The following is a 20,549-nucleotide window of genomic DNA, read 5'->3' as shown; positions in this document are numbered from 1 at the left end:
ACTAGTCAAGCTAATGAACTACATCAGTAATTGAGTATGAGAAATTTATATCAATAATTTTCGCCTTTTTTGCCACCCTGAAAATCAAGGCAAACGACTACTTATTACTATAAAGTATTCTTACCTTCTGCATCCAGTCCTCTCTCAAACTTCATTGATAACTGAGAGAGATCATAGCACCTTACCCTTGGCTTGTAGATCCCTGAATTTTAAAAAAAAATAACAAAAATATGAATCATGTTAATGACAGGGAGCACGTACATGTTAGAGGCCATTGGCATTCCCTTGCAAAAAGGAAATTACAAATGTTTTTTTGGGAAGGTACTATTGAAAACCATGAATCCAATATTGAGGATGGTCCACTAAGACAACCCACAAATACAGTATCCCATTGGAGCAGATTGCTCAAAGGATGGCACTGAAACAGGTGTCAAATTTTGACCATGGGTGGTCATTGTTTTTATCGCTACAGAATATTGAGGGCGACAGTGATGACTCCTTGAGTGTGTGCAGTACAGAATCTAAATGGTGCAGTAACATTCACAATATAGAATATTAAAATTAAACAGATGCTAGTAAGAACTCATGTATAGTATGAGCTGTTTCATTGTCCCAACAGTGCACATTGCACATAATAATTCAAAGTCAGATCACTTTATTAAAACACACTTGTACTGTACATACCATGGTATGAACTAATTGACGATGAATGAAAAGTGGTTTTATGTGAGTGGTTCATTTTTGAAGGATTTTTGGTCTACAAAATGAGAAATTCAGTCAAGTGTGAAATGCTGACTGCTTACAAAGACTTGACTACAAATATATAGATCCATATTAATAATAATAATTATAAGAATAATAATCAGCAGTTATTTTTACGATGCTTAAGCAACCACAAATGTGTAAGAAACCTTATGGGTTACCACTTACACGTCGTATGGCTTTCAATTCAACATTGATACTCAAATTTTGAATCTTTTCAATTTAGAAAGTCTTTTCGAATGGGAAAACCGTAGATTGCTATTGGATGAAAAGCCCACCCTACTATGATCCAGCCGGGTATCGAACCCTGAACTTCCGGATTGCTTAGCCTGATTGCTTCATATGCCACTGCTTTTATCCACTCAGCCACAGCACCTATTAGATTTCACTCATTCTCTAGGTCTATCTTGTACCTAACAAACAATGTATTGAGGAGTACAAGGTATGGAATGATGGCTTGATACCAACAAAGTATGATCAGTGTATGTCATTGAGTTGTTGAAAATTGACTATTCATAATCATGGACGTTAAATATGAATCTATGAAGCTTGACTTCATATGAAGCTTGACTTCATATGAAGCTTGACTTCATATGAATTCATATGAAGCTTGACTTCATATGAAGCTGACTTCATATGAAGCTGACTTCATATGAAGCTTGACTTCATATGAAGCTTGACTTCATATGAAGCTTGACTTCATATGAAGCTTGAGTTCATATGAAGCTGACTTCATATGAAGCTGACTTCATATGAAGCTGACTTCATATGAAGCTGACTTCATATGAAGCTGACTTCATATGAAGCTGACTTCGGTCAGCTTGCAGCTTTCATAAGCCATTGAGGCTTCTTCGCGAGTGCCTGCTTGCAGGAGGATCCGTTGAACTGGAACTACGCTCCTGATGGGCTAAGTACTCCTCTTGACACAAACAGTAACTCACCTGCGGCTAAGATGTGCTGTCCGTCCTCAGAGACCCTCACACAGTTGCTCACAATTGGCATTTCAAAGTCTTGGATCAACTCGATCCGGTTCTTCAAATCTGAAAGAAAAAAAAATCAAATAAAGAAAAAGAGAGAGTTTCAGTTTTCAATTAGTTCATAAACACCTTTGAGGTTACACACCAACTTGGAGACAACAACTACTGTACTGCAGACCTACTCATCAGAAGTTGAAATATTTAGCCAAAAAGAAACGACACATCCATAAAGTTAATCTGCCGTTGGAGGCCTGACATACAAAAAGTTTACTACTTTCTATTAGGAATGTTAGCACAAAATGTCAGCTAGATTGTAAGTAACTCTATAACACAAGTAACACTGTAACACAAGTAACACTTACATTTGAAAGTAATGGGAACTGTGTGTTTTGAAATATAAAATCTGAGTGAACATAGACATCTAGATGCATTTCAGGAACAATTAAGCTTTAGAATAAACAATCAAATTCTAAACATAAAAGCCTCAAAATCCTCCCATCTATTCAGCTGATAGATCTTATTTATCTCTCCTCTGATGCCCAACTTTGTTACCATGGCTACTTCAGAAAATTGTTGTAATCAAACACACAGTATTGGGGGAGGGGGGTATTTCTTTTCTTAAAATGGTGTATGTCTGATTCATCTCATAACATTGAAGTCACAAATGTGCCCAATGGGCACTATGTAACTTTTCAAGAAGACACTCATTTTTGCAAAACTTGTTCAAATGTTTCTGGCAATGACAGTGTTGAGTGACATTACCACGGTAAATGAGTCAAAAACATCTACTGTTCTTAAAAGGGATGCACCGGATCCAAATTTTTGGATCCGGCCGGAACCGGATTTTGCCGGATAGTACAGTACATGAAATCCCGCCGGATAAAATCATTACACAAAAGAAAATCATTAATAAGAAGTAGAAGTATGAAACAAGGAGCAAATCTTACTGTAGGTGAGGTAGACGCATATTATCAAGAAGAGCTTCATATTATTACAGTAGTAGTATTATTTTGGTTGATCTTTAGAAACAGTGGGTCAGACCATTGAGAAAATTAAATTAAACACGTTAAACCTAATTTTTCCTTACTTTGAATGTTTTGATTAAGTTTTGGAAATAGTTTACATTGACTTAAGTTAATACCAACACCTTTTTAATTCAGGCCAGATTTTGAAAAAGACCCGGTCGGATTTTGAAAAATATCGGGCCGGAACCGGATAATTGCTCACTATCCGGCCGGATAGTCCGGCCGGACCGAATATCCGGTGCACCCCTACCGTTCTTTGTAACATAGGTCTACTGTACAGATCACTTTTCAACAGGGAAAGATATAAAGGTCCTTACAAAAAGTTGCATTTTGATATACTGTTGCTCCTAGAATTCTGAATGCATTGACATACAAGCTAACAATCCAACTGGTTTGCATTCCCAAGATTAATTGATCAACAACCCGATTATACTTTGAGAAAGTAAAGATTTTGAAGATCGTGTACCAGGATGACATCACTGACTACCTACTGTGACACACTTCTTGCAGTGATGAAGGGTAATATCTGGCAGCTGAACAAAAAAATCATCTCCTGAGTTTAAGGCACAAGAGCAAATTAACTAGCAATGTTGGATAAAGTTTTTTTCTCTGTACAATAAGTGTAGAACTGCCAAATGGAAAAGTATAATCAAACCTTCTGTGATTTAATTTCATTCTTTTGTATCTGGGACTACATTATACATGTCTACAGTATCTTCTTTGTTTCTATGTACATGAATGACCACTTGCTCTCTAGATGCTACCTAGCATAAAACGTGTGGTCATAGCCAAAATGTACCGTTCAACCGTTGTGCCGCATCAAGTTTAACTCACCTGAATCTGCATTTTGTAATGCTCTTTTCTTCCTATCAGAGAGCCACTGAAAGAAAAAGAAGAGATCTGATATGATATTTGATGTAAATATGTACAGTATGACTACTATACATGATGAAAACTTGGATGTCATTTCATATTAAGAGATTCCACATATACACACAGGGTTGCTGTCTGACGTCTGCTGTAAGGTACAGTGATTCCATGCAAAATCATCAGGTTTTTACTCCACTGGCAGAATCAGATTTTAATGAAATGCCACCTTTCCCTGAGGATTTCTTGAACAGTTACTATATGTTGTAAATTGTAAATTGTTGCTTTCCCACAACACATCATAAAGTTGTGTTATTCAGTACTGAATCTCAAAATGCTGCACAAAATGGTCAAATTAGCACTAGCCTACAGTATACAATTTATGCAAAGGTGTGTACATAGGCTATCAGTTTCGTACACCGGAAACATATTACTTTATGAGAGACAAAAAGTTCAGAGCTCTCTCAAAAGTGCCACACAAAATTTGAACAATACGTTATTCGCTGACTAGTGCTTTTATTCCAACTACTGTAGTATATATATACTGTATGCTATCACATATTGGTGTACAACATAATTCTCCAAGCTCTACTCTGAAAGATCAACCCTGCTGCTGGCCAAATAGAAATCACCAATTGCAAATGCTGCCAACCAATGGCAACAAATGCACAAAAAGGCTTTCATAACTAAACCAAAGAATTAACATGGATGTAGGATATTACTGTACATACTGTACACTTCCACATCACCCTCAGAACCTTACTGTACCTTAGCAGAATTACAGCCTAGGCTAGGGTGCCTGTCCTATACCTATGTGATCTCTAGCCCAACACAGGCTACACTACAGTATGTGTATTTTTCTGCAATTTTAATCAGTATGTAATCTAGTCTGGATAGCATGCTTTCAGTTCGTATACTTACGGCGGGTAAGCTTTTCCCTGAACTCAAGTTATATACTTTGACATTATTTGTATTGGAAACCTGCATGATGTTCTAAAGGAGAAAAACCACTAAGATCGCATTTGCACGTGTATACGTTTTTCACTTTTTTCGCACAACTGGTTCTTAGAGTAAAAATATAAGGGAGTACCAAAATGAGTTGACAACCAATCCAATTACAAGATGTCACGCGATTCCTCCCTCGGTATTTTCAGTTCCGCGCGAACGTTGGAAATACTCTAGCCCAGGCAAGAACTTGTTAATTCTAAATGTAAGCTAGAATATTTTAGTAACATCCACAAAACAATAAATACAAAGATTTTAAAACGCTACGGTACCTTCAAAATGTTAAGGTCTTTTCCTGCAGTTTTACTGCAATTCATCATTGCGACAGTAATGAACATTTTGTTGCACGAAAGTACACAAAAATAATGAGGATATAGTTTAGTTAAACACAAGGATCAGTAAGCCTTACAATAGCTTATTTGAGACCCTATAACTGTGTTAGATCGTGGATGAACACCGGCTTATTTCAAGCCTTTTCTTTTCGATAAGTGTTCAGAGGATACAGGGGCAGGGGTTTGAATTCGCTCACTTTCCTGCTCCCGGGACCGCCATTTAACGTCCCCATCCGACGGACGAGAGTATATGCCCCAGCCATGGGCGGCGATTTGTTTCAAACATTGGGGGGGGGGGACATTTACTTGGGTGCAAGCGCGTAGCAACTTTCATCCCCCAAATTGTTCTCACGCTCCGTGATATGTTGTATATATATATAGGCGCGTATCCAGGATTTTGTAACCATGGGGGCGAATAACTATCAAAGCGGAGCGCCACAATTGGTTGGCCCGCAGCGTACAAGAAAATTTCTGGTTTGATAGCCACTCCCTCCCCCAGATCACCGGAAATGGCACTCCTCGGGCTTTGAAAATGACCAACCAGATGTACACTTTTGCCTGAGAACCAAGTTATTCCCAATAGTTTTTTTCTCCACCCATAACCTTTTTCAAGATTGTCACCAGTCACACATCATACACCTCATCGCATCTCCTGTGGATCATTGCTTTTGGGTAATACTACGTAACGGCCCACAATATACCCGTCAGCCCCACTTTTCAAGGTTTTAAGGCCATTATTTGTTCAGAATTTGAATAATAAATTCACTTAAAAACATACCCATCATGTTGCAAAAAATTTCATCTATGGACAACCAATATAGAAAACCCCTTTAACCCCTAGCAGACCGGTCAAAATTGCACGAGTAGAGGGAAGTATGATGAAGAATGTTGGTCGGGGAATTTTCGAAAATTCAGACACAGTTAATTTATTGGTGTACAAATATTAAAACTTCTTATAATGGCTACTATAAAACTTCGATATCATAAAAATATAAAAATATGCTCGAGGGGGGGGGGTCTCCCCCTTCGTCCCCTCTGGCTACGCGTCTGCGGTTAGAAATCTTGTAGGAAACAGGCCAAATGGAAACCCAGTGAACCCATATCGATGTGGATCGTATATATGATTGTACGTTCTTATACACTCATACACAAGAGATGTACAGAAATTATGATAATAATCATGAGTGACAACATGCTATACGGTCACAGGTCACAGAAACGACCACGAAGAGTCATTTACCTCATGCAGCATGTGTTGGATGAAGTTTTAGTAACCGCCAAATATGATTTGGATAAATAATCTCACGTATTATTTTCTATTTATAGCCACATAAAAAACTATGCCACCAAATATTGGGGGGGGGGATATCAGATACTATATCCCCCACCTAAAATATTGGGGGGACATGTCCCCCCCCCCTCCATGATCGCCGCCCATGGCCCCAGCATCTGACAACTAGTCTCAAATACTGAGGTAGACAAAGGCACCCAATTCGCAGTGCAGCTATGACGAACAAAGTTGTTTCGAAACCAAGTGAAGAACAGAATCAAACCCCTTTTCCCAAGTTCACAAACCAGAAATATCAAATCCACGAAAGACTCCGCTTATCATCACTGCCATGATTGCAGCGATTTTTGAATAGGTCAAGAGAATCTGGTTCCTGGCGGAATTTTGAACCTGAAACCTGAGGATTAGTGAGGTGGACACTCTAACCGCTGAACAAAGCCTTTACTTATTGTGGGCTAAAGTGAGTTCGTTTGAACCGTGATCAAGTTGTTAAATAAATGTCACCTTATAATGGTACCCAAGTAAGTTACTTTTCTAAGCTCTATAAAGCCACTCCGTTTGAATTGGGCATAAACTCAAATTAAATCCCCTTAATGAGAGCCAGTAAATACATCACAATGACAATCGGATACTTGTGTAACGGTTTGTTATAATATTTATATGCAGCCTATATGGTTCTCGCACTTGCATGCTAACAGATTATACAATAAAAGAACATAAAAAATACCGATCGAATGTCGAATTGAAGTTATGCTGACCCTTATCCTTAAAAATTGTACCTCGAAAACCCGAAAAGTTAAAATAAGGCCAAACAATACTAGTACAGCAGTTTGTCTCACGGGTTAGGCTATACCTATAACTGGGTGAAGGTTAAGAATATATATATATATATATATATATATATATATATATATATATATATATATATATATATATATATATATATATATATAAATGAAAATCGTAATGAGTTGGAAAATCAAGAACAGTGAAAAAACTTTCAGCCTCCACCGGGATTCGAACCACGGGCCTCCCGCTATATATATATATATATATATATATATATATATATATATATATATATATATATATATATATATATATATATATATATATATATATATATATATATATATATATATATATATATATATATATATATATATATATATATATATATATATATATACCGGCACCGTGCATGAATGACGGTGAGTATAGCCTATCGTTGATAGAAACCGTACATCAATTACATTCCTTCATCAACAACACTTTTTATTTACAATATGTCTCATTTGAAGATCATTATATGAGACACACTATGAAGGATTGTATTCATTCACCAAATATATGTTAATTGTTAGTATAAGTAATGAATGAATTAATATGAATTAATGAATCGATTCTATAAAAATTTCCTCGCACCTCGTTTTCCTTCGCTTTCCTTTCGCTTTCCTCGCTTTCCTCGTTTATATATTATATTTTGCACTAACATGCAAAAGCAAAATAGAAAATTTTCCAACTTTCGAGTTCATTTTTCTTGAAAAATTGATTTAATACGACAATGAAGCTGCACCTGTTGATATTAGTAAACATATGAGTCAAGGCTAAGTAAGAGTCTGTTCATTCATTAATTTTTCCTCGTCATACTTTACTTTACTTTCATTCATTTGAAAATTCAATAAGATGCAAATATTAGTAAGTATCAATCATGTGAAAACTCGCTATTCATTAATATTCGTCGTACATACTCGTGTATTAACACCCACGAAGTAAGTATCCATGAACTATATACATGAACTTCAGGTGGGATAGTAGTATTAGAGTCTATATCCATCCGCATCAAGAAGAATCAGGAAAAGTCCCAAAAAGCAGCAGGAGAACATTTTTTTCCTTATCAATCAGGATCGGGTTTTTGTGGCTTGCATGTAAATGAAGAGCATGAACAGAAATACATGTGGTGCAAACATTGGGTCAACTCAGGCAATTTTGGACCACTTCAGGCTACTTAGAATTGTGGTATTCTTTCCTTGGAATACTTTCATGAATCCAAAAAAAAATTGATAACGTGACAGGGCGGTACATGTGACAGGACGAATATTGTTCATTTATCGATTTATATGATAATAGTGAACTTCAGTTTGATTAAAAACTTAAATGATTGTTTTTAGACGTTGTCAAGCTATTTTAAATGGTAAGACAATATACATTTGCAATAACCAGTGTTAGTGCCACATATATGTTATTACTAATATTGTTCCCTGTTTACTATCACTGCCCACTCCCCCGCTCGCAGATTTTCCCGGGCTAATTCGTCCCAAACTCTGAAATGTTCATTATTCAATAGTACGATATAGTGTTAAATGTATATAGTACATGTGTAATGTGCATGAAAATTGTTAGTTCTATTTGAACATTTAACTGAATTATAGCACCCTCAACATATACAGCAAAACTAAAATGATGAAGATAAGATTGTAGCTTTTACTCTTGACTGTACTGTGACCCACAAATGAAATTGACAGTTTAAAATTGTGATTTCTATATCATGAAAACTGACATTCAAAGTGAAATTAGTAAGGCCTATACTGCTACAATGGTGTTTTTCAAAAGCTGGAAGGTTGTGGTAAATCAGAACTTTACATTTTATAGTCAGTCAAATGATTAAGTTGACTGGCAAATATTATTCACTGACCCAGGTCAATGCATTTAAACTGACCTCTTGACCCAACTGGGACTATGATGTTTTCCCCTTTACTTTTTCAAGAGAATACCACAGCAGATTCCTTTTCAATTTCCTCTGGCCACTTCCAGTATCCCCACACTTGGTGAGTGTACCGACTTCAGTGTTTGATCCGATAATGGACACCACCCCCCCAGGATAAGTCATACATCGTATTAAACTTTCACCCAATCGCTGTGTCCATATTTCCTGTCACCATGCCAAGTTATATCTACACAACACAGAGCATATTATAGTGAGTATAGTTTATTATGGTTAGTACTCTGAATACAATCATACAGTACAGTACAGTAAGGGGGGAGGGGGGGGGGGGGCTGCGCAAACCTGAATCCCTTGTATCGCCTTGTAAATGATTATCATGACATTTAACCTGAAATAAAAACAAACATAAATTATGCAATGCCTGATTATCTGTAAAACAATTGCAGCTTAAAAATAATTTAAAAAAAAATCCATCGTTTTATATTTGTTGTCCATCCTGTCACACCATTTTCCAGTCCCGTCGCACTTTTTCCCCGTCCTGTCATGAAAAAGTCTGGTTAATTTTTTAAGTTAACTAGAGGAGCTAATTAAAAAACATATATACTTAAGGTGTGAATTACACATGTCATTGATACTTTGGAAGGTTTCACCATAAATAAATACAATTAATTCACTCCCATATCGAAAATTGCGATAGGAGGGAATTTAACTGACTTAATTTGGATTAACACGCCACTGATACAGAGGCTAACAGTGTCTTTAGATTTGTTCATTTGCATAACTTGTTGAGGCCCTCAACTCAGTATCAACTATGTATTTACTAGCAGACGGAAGGATAATATATAGTATGTTGAGTGGGCATCCAGTCCTTCGTCTTTTGTCTCTGCCTGAATGTTTGCGACAAGGTTTTTTCTAATGTAAGTCGAAAGTAAGACAATTGAAAGACCAATTAGTGAACCTTTGGGAAAGCAACTATACATTACGATGTTTTCCAAGCAATCCAAAAATAATAACATGGCGGTTCACAACCTTACAAATACGCGGTAACTCTACATACGTTATGCAGAATTTAAGAAAAGAAAAGAAAAAATAGAAACATGTTGATGATCCAAATCCTAGAAGTTGAAAAGAATCCTAGAAGTTTAAAAGGTATCATTTTTAAGCATACCTTTACTTCATGCATTTATATATTTATAGCATTTATAGCATTTATAGCTTATATCAACTTGTACTCACAGTAAAGTATAACTTTATGACAACAATATCACCATGGGGTTCATAAATTTCAGTGTCAATGCCTTTTATATAAGGTAAGCTCAGATTGATATGGTGCCATGAAAAATATATTAAAAGGTAATCATTTTTTCATTTTCTTTTTTGTATATACTAAACTACATTGTTTCGTGAGTTCAGTTAAGTCTTATGCATAAGTCTTATGCTCTGGTTGAGACGTGGCGAACTCGTAAGTTGGCGGGCTGCCATAGCTACCGGAAGCTGGTTGGTTGGCCATATAGACTACACCTGGATACAGATTCGCTGCATTACCGTGTCCTGGCGGCATGGCGTAAGGTTGGTAAACAATCTGTTGGAAAGACAATAAAATAACAAAAAAACTCACTCTTATACAATATCATACACACAGAACAAAAGAAAAATAACCAACAACAACACAGGCAATACACTGGGCTCATGTAATAGCTGTTTGTTTGTTGCAAGTGGTCTTTTAAAAGTTCATTTCATTTGTTGTTTACTCGGTATGGTAATATATTGTTTTCAACGTAGGATATACTGAGTGTAAATGGAAAACTAATTAAGGGTGTACATGCTGTACCATATGATATCGGTAGAGCTAATGCCATTTCATTGCTCAGTGGATTATCAACCTTCTTGAATATATGTTACACGTCATCAGTCATATTATATGCAAGGACGTGGTATTTCTAAGCAGCAGCAAACTTACCACGTGTTGCAGTTCTTGTGTATTTGCACCACAGAGAGCAACACAGGTGTAACTAGCCCCGATAATGCACGACAGGAATTCCAGTCCATACGCAAGACATATTATGATGTAAGCGGCGCGGCGACCGTATCCTTGCTAGAAAAATGAAGGTGAAAAATGAATAGCAGACCTATGTTGAATTCATGAAGGGAAAGTGACTGCTATTTCGCTTCACCAATTAAATTCATCATTAGCTTATCACTTTATAACGTCACAAAGTTAGTTCCGGCATAGCGGCAATTTAAAATTGGACAAACAAATTCTAAAACACTCAACTCGTTGTTTAGCAAATTTGAGCTAACTTTGTTCTTTATTAAGTTATTACGTATATTTGTGATAGTCGAATGTTTCTGAGAAGCACAGAGGTAAAGATCGGCAGAGAGAGAAGTAGGTAGAGAAAGAGAGGGGAGCGATTTTTTGGGGGGGGGGGTGGTACTCAGGATGTGACGTACTATAGACAAGTATAGGGTCTACTGTTTTATCATATATTATGCTCAATTGGTTTGAACATATGAAGATATTTAAACCAGTAAAATGGAGTAATATTGTAAGTGTCCGGCCATGTTTATCTGACCGCCGATTATTAGATCCATTGCAAGTCTGTGTTACGACCATGATGTCAGCTACTGCATTCCTCAAAGCTGGCTGTCTGACATTATCATTTCGAGAGTGACGGTTTGTAAGCAACATTATCTTTCACGAAATGATGTCATTGATAAGATTTGTGATTCTTTTTTCCTCAAAAGAATGTCATTTATAGACGACTGAGAATCCTTTGAATTATATACTGGGTTTTGAATTGGTCCTTACCCGATAAAAGGCAGCTTGTAACGCCTGTGCACAACAGCAACTTGCACTCATTAGAGTTGCAATTATGGCGAGAATCATAAAAGTAATGACCTGCGTATAAAGTAAGGAAAAACAAAGTAATAATTGATTAGTTTATGATTAGTCGCCTTGACATCAGAGCGGAAACATCTCTTCAACGGCTCTCGATTATTTACTTATTTTCTGTCTTTCGTGCATTTTTCTGGCCTCATTCTGAGGTATTTAACATTATCCTGTGAAACAGGAGGATTTTATTACGAATTTGGCATAACATTGATATAATTTGTACAAGTTTTTTCAAACGATACAAGTGCCAAGGCGCCACTTGGCGCCAGGCTTTATCTCAGAAAATGAGTACCGGATCTGCGAAAATGCCGCCAAGCAGTTTCGTGTTGAAAACCAACAGTGTGAAGCTTGTTGATGCCAATTTTAAATCTACGGACATATTGAAGTCTTTGGCCAACGACATTGGAAAGAAATATATTCTCGGGTGTGTTAAGACTCAAGGACAGTGGATCTTAACGGTAAAAAACAAAGAAGAGGCAGAACTTATCCAAGAAACTGGATTAAAAATAGGGAACGAGGTATGTGACATCATGGGAGTGACCAAGACCATAATAACCGTAAGTGTTTTTGGAGTCCCAATGTACATTACCGATGATGAAATCTCCGGAAAACTGGAAGAATACGGATGCAAACTAAGATCCCCATGGGTACGTAAATATTACGAAGACTACCCCGACATAGAAAATGGCATCAGATACGTTAGACTCGAATTACCAAACAGTGTAAAGTCTCTACCGTACGCAATCACTATAGAGGGAACTCACTTAAGATTAAAGCACAATGGACAATCACGGGTGTGTAATCTCTGCTTATCAGATGATCACATAATGCGAGAGTGCCCACAATACACGTGTAGAGAGTGCGGTCAACAAGGGCATTCAAGGAACCGCTGCCCTGAAATCCTCTGTTACAAATGCAACAAGCTGGGCCACACGAGTTACCACTGAGATGAAAAGGACGACACGGAAACAATGGATGAGGACACGGAAATCGAGAACCCAATTGACAAGCCAACGACTTACGAGGACACAGAGAAACCAACGACTTATGAAGCACAGGAAAGTGAATCGAGACCTGCGAATACTGGGGTATTAACAAAAGATAAAGATGAGGAATGTATTAGTGACCTGAAAGAGAGAAGTCGGCAGACTAAAGTTCAGCCGATAACGGAGAGCGAATTAAATCAACAAGTCGGCGCAAAGATAAAGCGAACCCTATCATCGAATGATGGAGCAGACTGGATAGTCGTAAAAAAGAATAGCACAAACCAGCAACAGAGGAAGAACATCCCCAGGCCCAACGTCACAACCACCAGGCGATATCACACAAGGGAAAGGGAACGAACAGAACCAAAATAAGATTTATATTCTCTTACTTACCAATTTTAATGTTATCACTAATGGCGTCAACTATACTCAACGATATTAACGGCCTCAGGGAAAATAACGTCTCGTGTAAGTACCATAACATAGACTCTTATAACAATCTGCCCCCTCATTACGGTATATCACTGTACCACCACAACAGTCGTAGCCTAAACAATAAGTTTGACGATGTTAACACTTTCATTTCTGTATTAAATAATGACTTTACCTTAATTGGATTCACAGAAACCTGGTTTAATGATAATTTTTCTCCCCTCATAAAATTGGATAATTACAAACTTGTTGAAAAACATCGTAACAATAAACGGGGCGGTGGAGTCTGTCTATTTGTATATAAAGATATAAGTTTTATTTGTAGACCCGACCTATCAATTTTTAATAATTCTATAGAATCTCTCTTTATAGAGGCTACTGACATAAATTCAAAAGATAAATTTCTTATCGGCATAGTCTACAGACCACCTAATGGTTCTTTAGATGAGTTTAATGTTAATCTGGAAAATATTTTCAATATCATTTCGAATAAAAACTGTAAAACCTACATAATGGGAGATTATAATATTGATTTAACGAATGCAATCAAATCAACTACGTTTTTAAATATTCTCTATTCGAACGGATTCATCCCTACAATAACTGTCCCAACTCGTATTAGTAGCATTACTACAAGCCTGATAGATAACATCATTACAAACGATGATTCTACGATTACTTCAGGGGTTCTCATCAGTGGTATAAGTGACCATTTTCCGATATTTCTAAAAGTGGTAGGGAAGAAAATCATATCTAACAACACCATCTATAGACGTAATTACAATACTAACAACGTAAAGCGGTTTACTTCTGAAATAAGGGACACATATTGGGATAATGTTTTAAACGAAAATGATGTCAATTCTGCTTATAATACCTTTTTTAATTATCTCAGTTCAACTTATAATAATTGTTTTCCTATTCGCCAAATCAATCATAAACAGCGTTTTAGAAAGAAACACCCATGGATTACGAAAGGTATTTTGACTTCCATTAAAAGGAAGCACAAACTTTACAGACGTCAGTTAAAGTCTCCTACAGTTATGTACAAGTCTATGTATACAACGTATCGTAATAAGCTTAATCAAGTAATCAGACTTTCGAAAAAGCTCTATTTTGACAATAAATTTAATGAGAGCAGAAATAACACAAATCATACATGGCGTACTATTAATGAAATGTTGCACAATAACCGTAAAGAATCATCATATCCTGCTGTTTTCAAAGATGGTGACCAAGAAACCAGTGATGAAAATATCATTGCGAATAACTTCAACAATTTCTATGTAAATCTTGGACCATCGCTTGCTAGTAAAATAAAAAACAAAGGTAAATCACATGAAACCATCTGTGATAACAATAGTCATTCAATATTCACATTCCCAGTCACTGAAGAAGAACTAATTAAAATCGCAACTTCCAACTTGAAACCCAATAAAGCAGCAGGATATGATGATTTCAAACCTGGTATTATAAAAAATGTTATTCCTTTCATTGCTAAGCCTTTGACCCATATATGTAATTTATCATTTAACACTGGCGTATTCCCAGATAAACTTAAAACGGCAAAGGTTATACCAATCTATAAAAAGGGAGATTCAAATGTATATGAGAATTATCGACCGATTTCATTGCTTTCCTGTTTTTCTAAAATCATAGAACGACTTATGTTCAATCGCATATTTAATTTTCTTAACCAATATAATATTCTCTGTAAAGAACAGTACGGCTTTCGACCCGAACATTCTACTGAACTGGCTTTGGCAGATGCACTTAACAGTTTACATACTAGTCTGAATAATGGCAAAAATTGCATTGGTGTATTCCTAGACCTTTCGAAGGCGTTTGACACGATCGATCATACCATCCTTATCAATAAATTATTTTCATACGGCATTAGAGGAACTACTCTCAACTGGCTTGAAAGCTATATTTCGAACAGATATCAGTATACCTTGTATAAAAACTCTAGATCCGATCTTGCTAAAATTCGTTGCGGCGTTCCACAGGGTTCAGTCTTAGGTCCTCTGTTATTTATTCTATATATTAACGATATTTGTCATGTCTCCAAACTAGCCAAAATCATTCTCTTTGCTGATGACACCAGTATTTTCTTCGAGAGCGACGACATAATCACATTATCTTCCAACGTGTCAAATGAATTAAATAAATTCTGTAATTGGTTTTCAGCCAACAAATTATCACTAAATGTACAAAAAAGTAATTACATTGTCTTTAATACTCGTAATACACTTATTTGGAATAAAGATATATGTATGGATGGTAAAATAATTAAGCAAGTTTATACTACTAAGTTTTTAGGTGTAAATATTGATTGTAAACTTAGCTGGCGCAACCATATTTCAACTATTTGCAGTATAATTGCACGGAATGTTGGCATATTATCTAAGTTGAAATATTATCTATCGGAAAACATACTCAGAACACTATACCAGACCCTGGTTGTCCCGCATCTCACTTATTGTTCCATTATTTGGTCTGGTACATACAACACCAACCTTAACAATCTTATAATACTCCAAAAGGCAGCCATTCGCCACATAACACATTCAGCCCCACGTGAGCACACCAGTCCCCTATTTAAGAAACTCAACTTACTAAAAGTGCACGATCTCATTAAAGTTAAGCTTGCATTATTTGCCTACAAGACCTGGAATGGATTACTACCAGCTGCCTTTGACAATTTTTTAACCAGTAACAGAGATGTAAATAATCATAACACGAGGCATGCTAATCATGCCCACTATAATCTCTACAATACCACCATTGGAACTTTAAGCCTACAAAACCGTGCAACAAAAACATGGAATCTTCTAATGAACGATTTAAAGAGTAAAAAGTCAGTCACATCCTTTAAGTAGTGGTTTTGTAAGGAAATAATAGCTAGTTACTGACTAAAACTAAATTATACCTGTATGTAATTACTATATATATATATATATTGAACATTTAATTTGTACTTATATCTATGTATGTATTCATACACATATATATATTTTGTTTTTTCTTTTCTTTTCTTTTCTTTCTTCAGGGAGTCTTCCACATTGTTAAGCTTTTAAGCTTTATGGAAGACTTCCTCCACTTTGTACTTTTGTGGCAAACAAATAAATAAATTATAATACGTTTGTTGTCATGTGGCCAGTGAATTAATTGTTTCAGTGTCGAAATTAAAATGCAAAGTTTCTTTTATAAATAGCTACGGCATAGCGTGCTCGAAATATATCTGAGACAATAAAAGAGCTTTTGTGTGAGTTTTTATGCCTTCTTATATTGATACCCATTGAACTTTGTAATGTATATAGTCTTAGACTTTGAACGCCATTTTTTGGACAAGCTTACAAAACAACCATTTATATTTCTTCATATACGGTTAATGGTTTACTAAAATTCATCGTGTTTTAAATCCCACATAATCGAAGCAATATATGCTTTACAAAACAAGTCTTCACACGACTTCATATCGTGCTTTTCCCCAGGCATCATAACATGTTAGTAAGATATATACAATTTAGTATAATGTCGTAGTAAAAATATACAATGTTCAAAACGAGACCGGCTATAAACATTTGTCTTTGTGAACGAAGATACTGGCAACGACCCGCCCGGTGTTATCAAGGGCGTAGGAACCGGGGGGCTGGGGGGGGGGGGGGTGGGCGCCAGCCCCCCAGTGAAAAATGTGGGGGGGGGGCGGAAGTATCATTCCGCCCCCCCACTTCGCAAGTCAAAAAACCCCTTTTCATTTCCAAATGAGAAAAAAAATCTCATTTGGAGCACCAAAATGCATCTAAGGCCAGGTGAAAATACAAAATTAAGTTTACAAAATGGAGTGGGTGTTGAAGTGAGCTATATTGCACCAAATTGCATCTGAGGCCACCTGGAAATGCAAAAAACACCCCCTCCCCTGAAACCCCTCCCTCAGGCAGGCCATCAGTCTTCAGCCCCCCACTCAAAAGTAACTTCCTACGCCACTGGGTGTTATAGATCATAATTACACTGTAATGCATGATATTTATGTTAACATACCTTACCCAACCCTCCTCCCTTCAACGATTCATTCGATTTCTAACAAATCCATTATAATTTAGGAGTGTTAGCTCAGTGGTTGACGCCGATGCCTTCCAATCATAAGGTCCCCGGTTCGAGTCATTCGAAGATTAAGGTATGTCGTCCAGTCACAGAGTTGTTGACAATTGACAATTCATAATCATGGACGTTTAATATGAATGTAAGAGACTGACCTCGGTCAGCTTACGGCTTTGATAAGTCAATGAAGCTTCTTCGCGAGTTCCTGCTTGCAGGAAGATCTAAACTACATACATACACCCATACATACATTCAATATATGACTACCTCGTGGACATGTTAGGACAAAATGACCGATGAGCTTGTAACATCTTAGTAATTGGTTCTAGCATAACTTACCATGCTTTTCGCTCGTCCACTTTTAATCCCGAAAGACCCAGTTATTATGGCAAACTGTTAAGAATGAAATATGTATGAAGAAAGAAAACAGTGTATGGAAGAGGATACTTAGTTTTTAAATACTGATATTCGAAATGAAAGGTAAAGTTTTAACCATCATGTTTGCTTCACACAACAGCTCACAGAAATGTAGCATTGGGGGGGGGGGGAGGGGGTCAGTAAGGGGGTGAGGGGGAGTAAGAGGGTTAGGGGGATGTCAATTCTGTGAGTTGGTTGAATATGATAACATTTGTTGCAAGACAATCTCTAAATATTGTACTTCCAAGTTGCTATTGGTCGAGGAACATCTAATCGAATATGATTATATTCGGAGATATTTGATTTGTTCCAAAGACTAAGTTCATATTCATGGTGTGTAGCATTGCGTGTTGCTGTATGTGTAAAGCTGTATGGTGTTCTTCTAAAAGGATATCTACCTTATAAAACTAACACATCTCTGAATGAACCGAATGACTGTAAAACAACTAACATACGATCATGGTTCTGTTCGAATTCGGACCTGATGTGTTTTTGGCCTTACATGTGAATGATTTCGAATTAATAATTAGTTGCTTCGTTTTTTCTACAAAATACTTTTTTTGTACACCTTTTTTTCGAATACCACTTAAATATATCGAGCAGGGCAAAATACACATTAAACTGAGACTATACATTCAGTAAGAGGCACATACATATCAGATTAAATGTTGTTTTATTGTAGCGCTTTCAACGGGAGCCTATTTCGCCAGTCGTCCTATAGTGGGTTCGCACATTATTCACAGAGATGGAGGCGAGGGAGGTAACCAAGTTTCTAAATTCACGAAAGAAACGAATACAAAATAGTGGGTGGTTGAGTGCTGGGTGATATGTGGGGGAGTGGTGGGTTTTGAAGAATATAGAATCTAGTACATAAAGTACGTAATGTTGGCAAAATTCACTTACCACTCCATTCCATATCCCCCAGCCCACACAGTCCGTGCCGTTGCGTTTCGGCAAAACTAGTAAAACAATGCCGAGTATAATTTGAACAATGCCACAAGTAATAATTAGGCTTCCCGTCACTTGACGAGGTCCTGATCCTCTCAGCCTGCCGACATTTTGAGGAACCTGTTGTGGACCGATGAAAATGGGCTGATGATTCAAAGGAAAGCCTGGTTGAGTGGGGGCTTGAGCCATGTTCGTATAGCACAACCGTTCTGTCTAGAAAAAATACATTAATGAATTTATGGTCACTGAATCTGATGTTGGGCGAAATAAGGGTGATCGATCATATATATGACGTCAGAATGATTTTTTTTTATAATTCTACGATCATAATTGAGTGTGCGTTATTGCTTTATTGTTCAGGGAGCTCAATTATGTCACAAGTATGTTGTGAGTTGTAGTCTATACGTTTCCACCAATACAATGTAATTACCAATATAATGTATATTATAACTTAATGAAACTGCAGTATTAAACCCTTGTAGTTTCTGTAACAATTCGACAAGCCAACATTAAAAAATATGAACTTTAAAGACTGAACCATCAGTTAATGTTGTCTTTTAATAGGTCTACCAAAGTCGCAAACCATCAGGAAAGATTTCGTCTTAACCAAAAGTTTGAATTGTTTGCAAATGAATCAATACTGCACACTTTCCACAGTTGCATTTCGATTACTTTGTATATTAATATATATCAAGATTAAGTGATCCTATTTATCCTAAGTATCCTTGGTGGAGTACTGAATGTGACGAACAAGTCCGTTAATAATACATTTGAATTTTGTTTATATAATTTATAGCTTAAAACAAAGAAGCTATACTGTTAATATTTGTATCACCATGTAGCACTTGACTAAATGTGTATATTTTTTCTTCTGTGGCAAGACTGGACGCCAGTGTTTCATAACTTCAACTCACTCCATGCATGCAATACATATGTACAGTGTAGCTTGATAAACTAACAACTATATCGAAGTAGACAAGTTATATACTGGAGACAACAGTGACGGTGGCATAGAGGAGTCCTGATGGTACTTTCTAGCTAAACTAAAGAAATATCTAAGAATATCACCTTGTAACATTAATCGCAAGTTCACAACATTCCTGTAGTATATCAATCAGGTTAACCCACGCGATACTTGTATCCGAAGGTTAGTACAAAACTTGCGTCGTGTTATCTAACAATAGAACATTTCCTTATACGTGCAACAGCTGTAGTTCAATGATGTTGACACTTACAGAACATTTGATATAAGGAAGGTTGTAATGGGTCTCAACTTAACGAATCAAAACGTCATGTGACTTTACTTTACTGGAAACGTAAGTGCAAAGTACAAATCAGTGCCAGGTTATTCTTGTCGTGGGATACACTTAAAAGAGAATTAGTTTGCGATAACCAAATCGTATCGACCAGTGTTGTGATCGAGTGGATTAAGATACAAAGGCTTACAATAAAACCTACCTATATATATTTATATATATATATATATATATTATATATATATATATATATATATATATATATATATATATATATATAGCGAAATAATAAATCGAAATATATATATATAAGTAAACCGCGCCTTAACGATAGTGTCAATGATAAAGTGAATATTAAATGTCGTTAACTAGAAATGTTTATGCATTGCATGCACATTGTTGCCTTGTCTCGAAACGAGCAGCGCACAACATGCTTAATTATATACTATCAGTGTTGCATACAATTCCAGTTTCGGTACCATTGTAGACCGTTGGTGATTTTGTATCGTCCCTTTCAGGAAGCTTCTTGCAA

The 20,549-nt window shown here is 36.5% G+C and overlaps 2 protein-coding genes across 4 annotated transcripts in view; both read right to left on the bottom strand.

Annotated features, from left to right (window-relative positions):
* LOC139974194 (nucleolar protein 10-like) overlaps positions 1 to 4,711 on the bottom strand; it is a 28,294-nt gene extending 23,583 nt beyond the window's left edge. For both annotated transcript variants that reach the window (XM_071981158.1, XM_071981159.1), the window contains exons 1-4: positions 4,553 to 4,711; positions 3,599 to 3,644; positions 1,704 to 1,802; positions 125 to 202 (exon numbers count right to left, since the gene is read on the bottom strand). In XM_071981158.1, the coding sequence (XP_071837259.1) occupies positions 125 to 202; positions 1,704 to 1,802; positions 3,599 to 3,644; positions 4,553 to 4,618 (289 nt within the window). In that variant the 5' untranslated portion in view covers positions 4,619 to 4,711. The remainder of the gene's footprint in view (positions 1 to 124; positions 203 to 1,703; positions 1,803 to 3,598; positions 3,645 to 4,552) is intronic.
* A 2,732-nt stretch (positions 4,712 to 7,443) lies between these two features.
* Positions 7,444 to 20,020, bottom strand: LOC139973777 (uncharacterized). Of its 2 annotated transcripts, none has more exons than XM_071980642.1 (6): positions 19,830 to 20,020; positions 18,717 to 18,970; positions 17,736 to 17,789; positions 11,791 to 11,880; positions 10,942 to 11,076; positions 7,444 to 10,563 (listed from the first exon to the last, which is right to left on the bottom strand). In XM_071980642.1, the coding sequence occupies exons 1-6, from the start codon at positions 19,837 to 19,839 to the stop codon at positions 10,402 to 10,404; spliced, it is 705 nt and encodes a 234-aa protein (XP_071836743.1). In that variant the 5' UTR covers positions 19,840 to 20,020; the 3' UTR covers positions 7,444 to 10,401. The 2 variants fall into 2 exon arrangements, with proteins under 2 accessions (XP_071836743.1, XP_071836744.1); XM_071980643.1 differs by having other exon boundaries at positions 18,717 to 18,974; positions 19,830 to 20,018.
* Between the last annotated feature and the right edge of the window lie 529 nt (positions 20,021 to 20,549).

This window comes from Apostichopus japonicus, chromosome 9, assembly GCF_037975245.1.
Source record: "Apostichopus japonicus isolate 1M-3 chromosome 9, ASM3797524v1, whole genome shotgun sequence".
Lineage (NCBI taxonomy): Eukaryota > Metazoa > Echinodermata > Holothuroidea > Aspidochirotida > Stichopodidae > Apostichopus > Apostichopus japonicus.
The sequence above is the reverse complement of the archived record's forward strand: the minus strand, read 5'-3'. Positions and strand labels throughout refer to the sequence as shown.

Coding starts and splice junctions, on each gene's coding strand:
- LOC139973777 (XM_071980642.1), bottom strand. Junction 11,881..17,735: donor GTGGACGAGCGAAAAGCATG/GTAAGTTATGCT, acceptor CTTTATACGCAG/GTCATTACTTTTATGATTCT. Junction 10,564..10,941: donor CACAAGAACTGCAACACGTG/GTAAGTTTGCTG, acceptor TCTTTCCAACAG/ATTGTTTACCAACCTTACGC.